Consider the following 12750-nt stretch of genomic DNA (forward strand, 5'->3'; position numbering starts at 1 on the left):
GTTAGCCTATAGGCTATTAAAGTAGCAAAATTTCTATATTTGCAATAACTATGCCGAATTATATAAAATTTACTGTAATATAAATTTGGACATACAAGGGGGAGTGACAAGACTAGATACATTAGGGTTAGGATGAGTGGGGTAAGGTGTGAACTTTGTCAGTTTGAGACATCAAAAACCATGTCCCATTGCTTCCATACTCGGTCAAATCTATCTATCGAGGCAAGCAACGTAGCCGACATATATTCGAAGCGTCTGACTTCTAACACACTATTTATGAGTTCAGCTCATGACGGGCAATCTGTCCTTTTCCAAAATCTTGCTAACAAACGCCTAGCAGCAGTCAAGATGTATAACATCAACCTTAGTAGATGCTTCTTCAAAGGAATTCAGAATTAACCATGTTATAAGGGAAAATAATAATGATCGGGTCTCCATCCCGATCGTCTCCTAGCAACCGTGCGTGAAAATCGCACTGCATCCGCACTTGCTTGCGGATGCTTGCGATTTTCACGCAACCCCATTCACTTCTATGGGGCCTGCGTTGCGTGAAAAACGATGACTATAGAGCATGCTGCGATTTTTACGCAACGCACAAGTGATGCGTGAAAATTACCGCTCATGTGAACAGCCCCATAGAAATGAATGGGTCATAATTCAGTGCGGGTGCAATGCGTTCACCTCACGCATCGCATCCGCGCGGAATACTCACCCGTGTGAAAGGGGCCTTAGGGATGACATTGCCTATGTTATCAATGTTGTGATCAGGGGTGTAGCTATAGGGAGTGCAGAGGTAGCAGTTGCTACCGGGCCCAGGAGCCTGAGGGGGCCCATCGACCCTTGTGCCGCATATGAAGACACCAGTATTATAGAAAGTGCATGTTGTTCAAGTTAGACCTCTGACTGGAGGGAAGGGGTTAGGTCAAGAATTTGGCATGGGGTGGGGGTGCCGTTTAAATTTCTGCCTCAGGCAGCACGAAGGCAATGTGCTTCCCTGCCCCTGGCCACAAAGCACTGAGGGAAGGGGGGCCCAAGCTGAACTCTTGCATCAGGGCCCATGAGCCTTTAGCTCCGCCCCTGGTTGTGATGTAGAGGTTTATGGTGGTGTTCAGGCCGAAGGGGAACAGCCATCTAATGGGATGCCTCCTGGATCTCAGCTCCAACGTGAGCAGGCGGAGGGCTCTGCGCTTAGCCAGAGTGCTTGCAGCCAGATCTTGGAATAATAGGATCTTATTGTTGTCAAGCATGATTTCTTCTTTATCCCTCGCTGCTTTTAGAACTTCTGCAGTGTCCAGGTAGTTTAGCAATGCGCAGATCGTGTCCCTAGGAGGATCTCCTGTCGGAGGTTTCGGCCTCAGTGCTCTATGCGCTCTTTCTATCGTTATAGTGGCCGCACGATCTGGGCCCAGCAACATGGCGAATATGCGTCAGACCGCTTCCATCAGCTCATCCGCTGGAACAGATTCAGGTATGCCTCTCAGCCTCACATTTTTTCTCCTTCCTCGATTCTCTTGATCTTCAAGATACAGGTAGGCGTTGTTAATCTGTGAGCGAAGCGTTTGCACTTGAGATTGCATCCCTTTACTATGCTGAACTATTGCAGCTTGTGATTCTTCTAAAGCCTCCACTCTGTGCCCCATGTGCTTTACCTCCAATTTTTATCGGCCAGCTCCTTCATTACTGGTGTTAAGGCTTGTGTTAACGTGTGCTTCAGAAAGGATCTGGTAATGGGCATCGGGTCTTCCCCACCTTGTGCTTCAGAGTGAGTGCACGAGCTCGCGCCATCTGAATCTTCTTCCTCATGAGCCGCATCACTGTAGTCTGCAGACGCCATTTTACAGCGCTCGGCCGCCAGAGATAACTTCTTCTGGAAGTATTTATTCATGTCCCCTTGGGATTTCTAGACCCGTGGGGTGGTCCCCGGGTCTCTGCTTCTTTCCTTGCTGAGTTTGCTCATGATTTGGCAGGTGAAATCGCTGTTTTAGCTAGTAAGCCGGGTAGTGTGGTGAGGAGCTCAAAGTTCAAGCGTCCTGCACAATGCTCCGTTGGCTCCGCCCCCAAACTGTCCATTTTTAATGGATGTTTTTTACACTGATGCCTTTCCGAGAAATGGACGTTAAAAAAAATTGACCAATTCAGTTGTATGGGGCTGTCGGTCAGGGAAAAACGGACAAGATAGAACAAGCTTTATTTTTTTTATACAAACGGAAAATGCAAATGTGATCGCACACTACATCCAGCACTCTGCCCTCCATGCTGGATGAGACATTGGTTTATATTTTGGCCAAAGCATAGTAAGCCACTCACCGCGTCAAGGCTGTCTCATGAGTGGTCCCTAACTCTTGTTCCTACCTGTTCATGGGCCATGACAGCCACATAAAATCCAGGGAATGCAGGTCAGCATGCAAGCCAAGTACACTTTGCTTGTAACCCCGTCCGGTGCCATTACAGCTTTCATCGGATCCAGGGATGCAAGTACCAACATGCATGCTGAACCTACCATATACTTCTCCTGGAGCCAGATGGCTAATGGTAGGTTCTATGCGGTTCTATGTGTACTTGGCTTGCATGCTGACCTGCATTCCCTGGATTTTATGTGGCTGTCATGGCCCATGAACAGGTAGGAACAAGAGTTAGGGACCACTCATGAGACAGCCTTGACGCGGTGAGTGGCTTACTATGCTTTGGCCAAAATATAAACCAATGTCTCATCCAGCATGGAGGGCAGAGTGCTGGATGTAGTGTGCGATCACATTTGCATTTTCCGTTTGTATATGTATTTCGCCATAGTGATGTGCACCTGCAGCAGGTTGTGCTGACCCAACCCCTTATTTTTTTCTTTATTTTTTTTATGTCCGCTATTAACTGGCCGTCAAAAAAAAGCCATGTTAATGACCCCATAGACTACCATTGGTCTTAAAATGGACGTGTGATGGCTGTCAAAAAAACATCCATCACATGTCCGTTTTTCACTGTCATGTGCATGTAGCCTAAGACCGGTGTACGAAACACCAGTAAATCCCTAAATTGTCTCTCAATAGCCACACTTGCTTTATCATTTGACATAAAAATAATAAAATGTCAGAAAAGAAAAAAGCTGATTGAGTCTAAGTGGACTGAGCATATCTATCATAAAATCTCATTTCCTGACCTAGGCCTTCAAATCACTATAGCAGACTCCCCAATGCCCCCTCAGATGACTGCTTTAGGGAGTGGGACAGGCTGCTGCCAGATTCAAAAGATTGAATATGTTGAAACCTAACATCCTAATTCTACTATGGCAAATGTTACTGGACAATGGAACGGCCCCCATACACATTAGACTGTTGCCCAATCCCACAGAAATGTAATCTACATCTGTATCTATATGCAGTTAGTGATATTTCCAACAAGTAAGCTGAAATATGAAAAACAATTTTCTTGCCTGTTTCTGAAGTGATGCCACGTATTCCCATGTGTTGGTGTATGGATCATACCTTTCCACCTCCTTAAGCTCATCGTGGTAATCTCTCCCTGCAACTGCATATATATATTTCCCCAAAACGCAGACAGATAGGTCAGCCCGAGGCTGCTGCATAGACCGGATCTGGAACCAGCGGTTATGCCGGGGGTCATATCTTTGGGGTGGTGGAAAAGAGAAGAGAAATATTTTATGTTTACAGGTAACAAACACAATATCAAGTACATAAAAAGGCCAGATGGCGACGTGTCCCCGCAAAGTTTTAATTTTCTTATCAGTGCTGCCAGTGGAAGACACATGCAACCTTTTGCTTATTGCCGCACAACTATATACGTCATGGTGGTAAGCTCTTTTCTGTAACCCAATGTATAAAAGTGTCTGTTACACTGCGATCTGCTGGCGTCCAGGGGTGCACCTAGCCTTTCTGCCGCCTGAGGAGAAAATTGAAAAAGCTCCCCTCGCCCCCCACCCATACCAAATTCTCAACCTAACCCCCTTCCCTCCTAACATTACGTATATCACTACAGCACATACAGGGTAATACAACGCCACATACTTCTTACATCCAGTGACGTCTCCTTTGATGTAGATGGGGCCGTTCCGGCCCCATTGAAAATGAATGGGTCCCCACCCGTTCCGCAAAATTGCGAAACGGACCTGGTCCCAAGTTGCGGACGGGTGAATGGACCCTTATAGTGTAAACCTAACGTCCTCCAAAAATAATTGTAGTAAGCTGATACTGTGCCAAGGTGCCCCCACAGTAATAGTGCTCCCCAAAGTCCCACCAATAGTAATAATTCTCTGCTAGAGCACACATGGTAGTAATAGTGCCCACTGTGCCCTATAAGTAATGCTCCCATAGTGCTCATACTAGTAATCATGTTCCCCATAGACCCCCAGTAGTAATAAAGCCCACCATAATGCACCCCAGTAGTAATAATTCTCCTTATAATGTGCCAGTACAAAAAATGCCCACTTTTAATGCCCCCAGTTGAGCTTATGTCCCCATAGTGCCCCCATAATGTGCCAGTATAAAATACCCCTATATAGTGCCCCCATAGTGCTCCTCTCCCCCCTTCCTCCTAGTGCCCCCATAATGTACCAGTATAAAATGCCCCTATATAGTGCCTCAGTAGATGCCCTCAGTGTACCCCATAACTTGCAAGTATAAAATACCCCTTCTTAGTGCCCCCCATAGATGAGCCCATAGTACTCCTCTCCCCTCTTTCCCCATAGTACCCACCATAATGTGTCCCAGTATAAAATGCCCCTAAACAGAGCCCCCCATATAAAATATCCCTTCTTTGTGGCCTCAGTAGATGCCCCCATAGTGTTCCTCTCCCCCTTCCCCCATAGTGCCCCCGATATAAAATACCCCCACTTTGTGGCCTCAGTAGATGCCCCCATAGTGTGGGAGTTGTTCGCTGTGTGTCAGACCTTATACCCCTCTAATAACCCATACGGCCCCTGTAATTGCCCATACGGCACAGGTAGGTTAGCGTTAGGTCCCATGCCACTTTGAGATACCTTGACGGGGTGCGCGGGCTCCGGTATGTTCTTGATATAAGAATATATTGGCGAAGGTCTCATTTTAATATCAGTGTGAGGGTTTAGCCATATATTGTCAATTGCACATCCATTATAGTGCACCATTTTTTCTTTGTAAATGTTTCCTTTATATAGCCAATTACATCCACACATTTAGCTCCCCTGTGTAGGATCTTCTGTGATACATGTGGTCCGCTGCCGGCATCCTCCATTGTATGCATTATTGATGGGGATTGCTGTTAGCAACGGATCACATGTGCAGGATTTGCTCCCCCGATTATATATGCGCAACATCATATGGGGTTTTGAGCATCTTTCTGCCTTTTATGAACACGTTATTTTGTTTGTACATGCATGCCTGGAGGTGTGGCAACTCCAAGTTTGAATGTGCCTTGATTTTGATCTAATGGTAACATTCAGGTGCACCTGTGCAGCCTGCGTCACATGAGTCAGTGATAGGTGGGACTCACAGCCTCCTCCCTCCTACCATTGTATGTGTGATTTCACACTGGAGGTAACTGGGAGTTGTTCGCTGTGAGTTGGACCTTATGCCCCTGTAATAGCCCATACAGCCCCTGTAATTGCCCATACGGCACAGGTAGGTTAGCGTTAGGTCCCGTGCCACTCTCAGATACCTTGACGGGGTGTGCAGGCTCTGGCATGTTCTTGATATAAGAATATATTGACGAAAGTCTCATTTTAAAGCAGGCATCTCAAACTCGCGGCCCTCCAGCTGTTGCAAAACTACAACTCCCAGCATGCCCGGACAGCCTACAGGTATCAGCCTACAGCAGGGCATTGTGGGAGTTGTAGTTTTACAACAGCTGGAGGGCCGCGAGTTTGAGATGCCTGTTTTAAAGGGTTTCTGTCAGCAGGAAAATGGCTATTAGCCTGGCTGACATTAGTGATGTCTTAATGTCAGCTGAACATAACTATATTTGTGCCATCTCACTGCCTGCTGCCGTTATTGAGAAAAAATAACTTTTGGTATATGCAAATGAGCCTCTAGGTGCAAGGGGGCGTTGTTCCTGCTCCTAGAGGCTCCGTTCTCCCACCTCTGGGCACGCCCTGCTACACTTGATTGACAGGGCCAGGCACCATTGGTCTACGCTTGCCGGCCCTGTCTCCTTTGGAAATCTCGCGCCTGCGCCGTCCTGTTCAGTATTCAGCACAGGCGCAGTGAGTGAAGCCGGCAAGCGCCCTTCACTTACTGCGCCGAATACTGAACAGATTTCCACAGGAGACACGGCCGGCAAGCGGAGACCAACGCTGCCTGGCCCTGTCAATCAAGTGTAGCAGGGCGCGGCCTGAGGTGGGAGAACGGAGCCTCCAGGAGCAGGATCAACGCCCCCCAACCCTGCACCTAGAGGCTCATTTGCATATTATAAACGTTATTTTTTCTCAATAACGGCGGCACGCCGTGAGATGGCACTAATATAGTTATGGTCAGCTAACATTAGTACATCACTAATATCAGCCAGGTTATTAACCATTTTCCTGCTGACAGAAACCCTTTAATATCAGTGTGAGGGTTTAGCCATATATTGTCAATTGCATTTTCCATTGTAAAGCACCATTTTATCTTTGTAAATGTTTGCCCCCATAGTGCCCCCCAATAATGTGCCAGTAAGAAGTGCCCCCATAGAGCCACCCAATAATATGCCAGTAAAAAGTGGCCCCATAGTGCCCCCCAATAATTTGCAAGTAAGAAGCGTCCCCGAAGTACCCCCCACAAATGTGCCAGTAAGAAGTGCCCCCCCCCATAGATGCCCCCAATCATGTGCCAGTAACAAGTGCCCCATAGCGCTCCTCTCTTGTATTGTACCATATAAAAAAAATAAACATACTTACCTCCATCAGGCTGGCAGCGATGTGATGCAGGCCTCTTCCGGCCTGTGTCCCGCGCTGTACGGCTCAGGCGACGCGATGATGTCATCACGCCACCTGCACCGGCCTCTGATAGGCTGCAGGCCTAGTGCCTATTAGAGGAACGGGGAAGGGAGACGCCTCTCCCTTGCCCTGCAGTATCCATCTGTATCGCTGTCCTGAGGACGGCGATACAGATGACTATGGAGATGAGCGCTTCCACAATGGAAGCGCTTATCTCCCTGTACCCTCTGCCCCCCACTTGCCACCAGGGCCGCGCCGCCTGAGGCGATCGCCTCACCTCGCCTGAATGGCAGTGCGGCCCTGCTGGCGCCCCATGGAGCTGCAGATCTCATTAGAAAGCTGCAGTCACAGTAAGTATCCTAGAGACCAGACAAAGTGGTCTCCCAGTGTGGCATCGCTATGTACAGCGATCTGTCCCACTGTAAAGTCAAAAGGACAGTAAGGGTGCACTCTTCTTGATGTGGGATCACCCCCTGCTGGCAGTAAAATTAACTGTGACCGGAAGGGGTTAATTCACTTTTTTTCATAAAACAAAATAAATTAAAAAAGTTTTAAAAAAAATAAATACAACGTACACACAATACACACATTTCCTCCAAAATAAAATAAAAGCTTCTGACATATACCTCCGAAGGAAGGCTGCAACAGATCCCTCTTTATAGGCATATAGCAGGATACATTGCCCATAGGGTGACATTGTAAACAATAAAAACAACATAGGTTTTTACAATATACCCTTCTATGTACAGTAATAGCATAGTCAACTATGATGCCATTGTTTTTGCTGTTCACCAATTTATAGTGGCCAAACGAAAGCCAAAAGGACACTCTTGGTTTATATCAGGTGAAGGGAGCCACACACAGTATCTCACAAAAGTGAGTACACCCCTCACATTTAGGCTATATGCACACGAATGTTGTTTGTTTCCATGTCCGTTCAGTTTTTTTGGCGGATAGGATGCAGACCCATTCATTTCAATGGGTCCACAAAAAATGCGGACAGCACACCGTGTGCTATCCGCATCCGTATGTCCATTCCGTAGCCCTGCCAAAAAAATATAACATGTCCTATTCTTGTCCGTTTTAGGCATTGTTACAATGGATCCGCAAGAAAAAAACAAAAAACGGATGGCATATGGATGTCGTCCGTTTTTTTTTTTTGTGGATCCGCAATTTGCGGACCGCAAAGCACATACGTTCGTGTGCATGTAGCCTTATATAAATATTTTATTCTATCTTTTCATGGGACAACACTGAAGATATGACAGTCAGTGTACAGCTTTCCGTTCACGTTCCATTTTTTGCGTTCCGTATACCGACCATATACGGAACCATTCATTTCAATGTATCCGCAAAAAAACGGAAGGTACTCCATATGCCTTCCGTTTCCGTATTTCCGTTCCGGTCAAAGATAGAACATGTCCTATTATTGTCCGCATAACGGACAAGGATAGTACTATTCTATCAGGGGCCAGCTGTTACGTAAAAAACAGAATGCACACAGACATCATCCGTATTTTTTGCGGATCCGTTTTTTGCGGACAGCAAAATACTGAAAAAGCCATACGGTCGTGTGCAAGAGGCCTAAGTGTAAATTTGGTGTGCCCCTCAAAATAACAACACACAGCCATTAATGTCTAAACTGCTGGCAACAAAAGTGAGAACACTCTAGGGTTGGGCAATAAACCGGTATTAACGATATACCGCAGTATTAAGAAACTGCGATATCGCCATTTCTTAATTACTGCAGTATTTTAGTGACGTCATAGGGGCAGACACACGTCACAGTGCTGAATGCCTCTAAAACGTCCGGCGCACATTACAGCCGGCACAGTGGAGGAGAGATTCCCTCCCCACTGTGATCCGCCTGCCGCTGCGCCCCCAATGAGAAGGTAATAGTGAGGAGGAGGGGAGGGGCTGTGGCCACTGCGCCACCAATAAGAATTACCCTCAATACAAATATAGACTGCGGGTGCTGGATGTATCACATACCCGGCACCCGGTCTTAATGACAGGAAGTGGCGATCCCGCGAACCGAGGCAATTTACCCCTCAAATGCGGCACCTGAGGGGTTAATTGGCACGGTTCAGTGGGATCCCTGTCATTGAGGCCAAGTGCCGGCTGTGTGATATGGCTTACACCCACAGTTTATATTTGTATTATGGGGTTAATTACATTCATTGGTGGTGCAGTGCGCCCCCCCATACCCTAGTATAATAAATTATAATCATTGGTGGCGCAGTGCACCCACGCCCACAGTATTATAATCATTAGTGGCAGTGGCCACAGGATCCCCTACCCTCTTCATTGGTGGTGCAGTGGTAGCTTCTGATAAGTGAAATCTCACTGATCAGTTACCATGGCAGCCAGGACGCTACTGAAGCCATCCATGGCTGCCATGGTAATCTCACTGCTGCCGTGTGCACAAAGCACAGGTGTGAGATCCTATGCACCATAATAACTCTCTAGGGATGAAAAAATACCAGGTTCTAGCCCCATGAGGGGGCTAATAGTTATTAAAGGGAACCTGTCACCTCCAACAAACATCCCAAGCCGGCAGCAGTACCTTAGAGTAGCCAGCAGCATGTTTGTAACGATCATTTTCTTCCTGCAGGCAGATGAAGCAAAAGCTGTAAAAACGTTCTTTAATCCTCTGCCGGCGCGCTTCTCTAGTCAGGCCTGAAGTCACGGAGGCAGCGGCCTCCTTGCTTCAAGTCACGGTAACCACCCCTTCTTCCCTGCATGTTGTCCCAGAAGGAAGCCTCTTCTAAAGATGATGCACAATAAAGGCCGCAAACAGTTTGCTAAAGACAAGCAGACTAATTACATGGATTACTGGCACCATGACCTGTGGTCTGATGAGACCAAGATAAACTTATTCAGATGGTGTCAAGCGTGTGTGGCGGCAACCAGATGAGGAGTACAGAGATAAGTGTGTCTTGCCTACAGTTAAGCATGGTGGTGGGAGTGTCATGGTTTGGGGCTGCATGAGTGGTGCCTGCTGTGGGGAGCTACAGTTCATTGAGGGAACCATGAATGCCAACATGTATTGCGACATACTAAAGTGGGGCATGATCCCCTCCCTTCGGAAACTGGGCCGCAGGGCAGTATTCAAACATGATAACGACCCCAAACACACCTCCAAGACGACCACTGCCTTGCTAAAGAAATTGAGGGTTAAGGTTCTGGACTGGTCAAGCATGTCTCCAGACCTAAACCCTATTGGGCATCTGTGGGGCATGAAGGTGGAGCAGCTCCACCAGCTTCATAATGTCGTCATGTAGGAATGGAAGAAGATTCCAGTGGCAACCTGTGAGGCTCTAGTGACCTCCATGCCCAAGAGAGTTAAGGCCACACAAAATAGTGACACTTTTGGAACAATTTTCCAAGCCATTTTCACTTAGGGGTGTACTCACTTTTGTTGCCAGTGGTTTAGACTTTAATGGCTGTGTGTGGAGTTATTTTGAGGACACCAAATGTACACTGGTATACAAGCTGTACACTGACTACTTCACATTGTATCAAAGTGTCATATCTTCTGTGTTGTCCCATGAAAAGATAGAATAAAATATTTACAAAAATGTGAGGGGTGTACTCACTTTTGTGAGATACTGTGTGTATATATATATCTTTATATATATATATATATATATATATATATATATATATATACACACACATACACACACACCTGGGTCCTGTTAACAGTGCTGAGACTAATAATCCAATAGGATTCTGTTCCACTCACACACTGACACAGAATATGATTACAATTAATTATAATTAATTATAAGAGGCAGAACTGAAAGAAAAAAAGCAATATCCCCTCACCTCCAGCATCGCGCTTCTGCACGGTAGCCTCTCACGTTGTTGTCTCCCCCAACCAAGTAGACAAAGTTATTGAATACAGCAATGCCTTGGTTAGACATGCGCGGTGCCTGAGGGGCAGTTAGTGGTCTCCAATCCCCGATCAAAGAATTCAAATATTTGGCTTGATCGCTGAGCACAGTAAAGGGGGTAGAATACATGCCTCCGAAGCCCACCACACAGTTGAACTCGGAACGCAGTTGTGTGTGGGGCCCCTGTAGGACTGGCTGCATGATTTCATTCTTGTGATATTCCAAAGCACTGGATACTGTCTGCTTCAGAGGACATCCTCCCAACTTGTCGTGTAACCTTTGTAGCACTGGGAACTCCATCAAGGGAAAGCGAACAGTTTCTAATAACTTCGGAGACTCAGACAAGCTCACCTGGTCTGTTTCCACTTGCTCTGCAGTGTAATGATACAGCAAAGCCCCCTCATAAACCTCATTTTCAGAACCTACCTGAAAAACAAATGTAATACAGTGCATAGGAACAATATCGATCAATCATTTTGTGTAAATAAATCTTCCTCAGCTCTCTGACTTTCTGCTTCTTCTCTTCTCTCAGCTACTGTCATAGTGAGCTCACATGTCAGTACCATCAGACAAACCTCAAGCCATGGTTCTCTAACTCTCCCACTCTGCTAACTTAGGCTACTTTCACACTTGCGTTTGGTGCGGATCCGTCATGGATCTGCACAGACGGATCCGTTCAGATAATACAGCTGTCTGCATCCGTTCAGAATGGATCAGTTTGTATTATCTGTAACATAGCCAAGACGGATCCGTCTTGAACAGCACTGAAAGTCAATGGAGGACGGATCCGTTTTCTACTGTGCCAGATTGTGTCATAGAAAACAGATCCGTCCCTATTGACTTACATTGTGTGTCAGGACGGATCCGTTTGACTCAGTTTCGTCAGACGGACACCAAAACGCTGCAAGCAGCGTTTTGTTGTCCGCCTCCAAAGTGGAATGGAGACGGAACGGAGGCAAACTGATGTATTCTGAGCGGATCCTTATCCATTCAGAATGCATTAGGGCAAAACTGATCTGTTTTGGACCGCTTGTGAGAGCCCTGAACGGATCTCACAAACGGAAAGCCAAAACGCTAGTGTGAAAGTAGCCTTAAAGGGAATGTATCATGCGAACATTACCTATTGTTTAAATCACATTTTTAAGTTAAACAGATTATTTTTTTTAATTTTTGGTGATTTTTAAAAAAAAATGTATATAATTCAGAAATTTTTACACTGGCCTCTAGGTCTAATAATTTGTCATAATTGCCTGTTCTGTACAAGTAGCTATTATCATGATCACCACATGCAGAATTACAATGACAAGTAACACCTCTATATAGATAACACTGGATCCACCATTTACAATACGTGCTATCACAGCTCATCTACTCCATACTGACCTCTGCACAGTCAACGGGGTCCCCTCCTGTCTATTGTGTCTGTACCCCATGTAGCTGGTGTCAAAAAGATATGAAGTCTTAACATATTATAGGCCCAGTGGCCAGTGTGAAAAATTACAGTTATATACATTTTTTAAATATAGATAATGACATAGATAAATAAAGAAAAACTCACCCAAAATTGTAAAAAATATTTACCGTATTTTTCGCCCTATAAGACGCACCTAGGTTTTTGAGGAGGAAAGTAATAAGAATTTTTTTTTTTAACCAAAAGATGTGCTTTTGGTGGGTTTTGAACTAATGGTGGTCTGTGCATGACACTATTATGGGTGATCTGTGGATGACGCACTGTCATGTTGGGGATCTGTGGATGGCACTGTTATGGGGGATGTGTGGATGGCACTGTTATGGGGGATGTGTGGATGGCACTGTTTATGGGGGATCTGTGGATGGCACTGTTATGGGGAGGGGCATCTGTGGATGGCACTGCTATGGGGTGGGGGATCTGTGGATTACATTGTTATGGGGTGTGGGATCTGTTGATGGCACTGTTATGGGGGGGGATCTGTG

The 12750-nt window shown here is 46.1% G+C and overlaps 1 protein-coding gene across 7 annotated transcripts in view; it reads right to left on the reverse strand.

Annotated features, from left to right (window-relative positions):
- KLHL22 (kelch like family member 22) overlaps window positions 1–12750 on the reverse strand; it is a 57430-nt gene that overhangs the window by 20658 nt on the left and 24022 nt on the right. For all 7 annotated transcript variants that reach the window (XM_040416407.1, XM_040416406.1, XM_040416411.1 and 4 more), the window contains 2 exons: window positions 10730–11223; window positions 3425–3617 (listed from right to left, as the gene is read on the reverse strand). In XM_040416407.1, the coding sequence (XP_040272341.1) occupies window positions 3425–3617; window positions 10730–11223 (687 nt within the window). The remainder of the gene's footprint in view (window positions 1–3424; window positions 3618–10729; window positions 11224–12750) is intronic.

The sequence above is a fragment of the Bufo bufo genome, chromosome 2, assembly GCF_905171765.1.
Source record: "Bufo bufo chromosome 2, aBufBuf1.1, whole genome shotgun sequence".
Classification (NCBI taxonomy): Eukaryota; Metazoa; Chordata; class Amphibia; order Anura; family Bufonidae; genus Bufo; species Bufo bufo.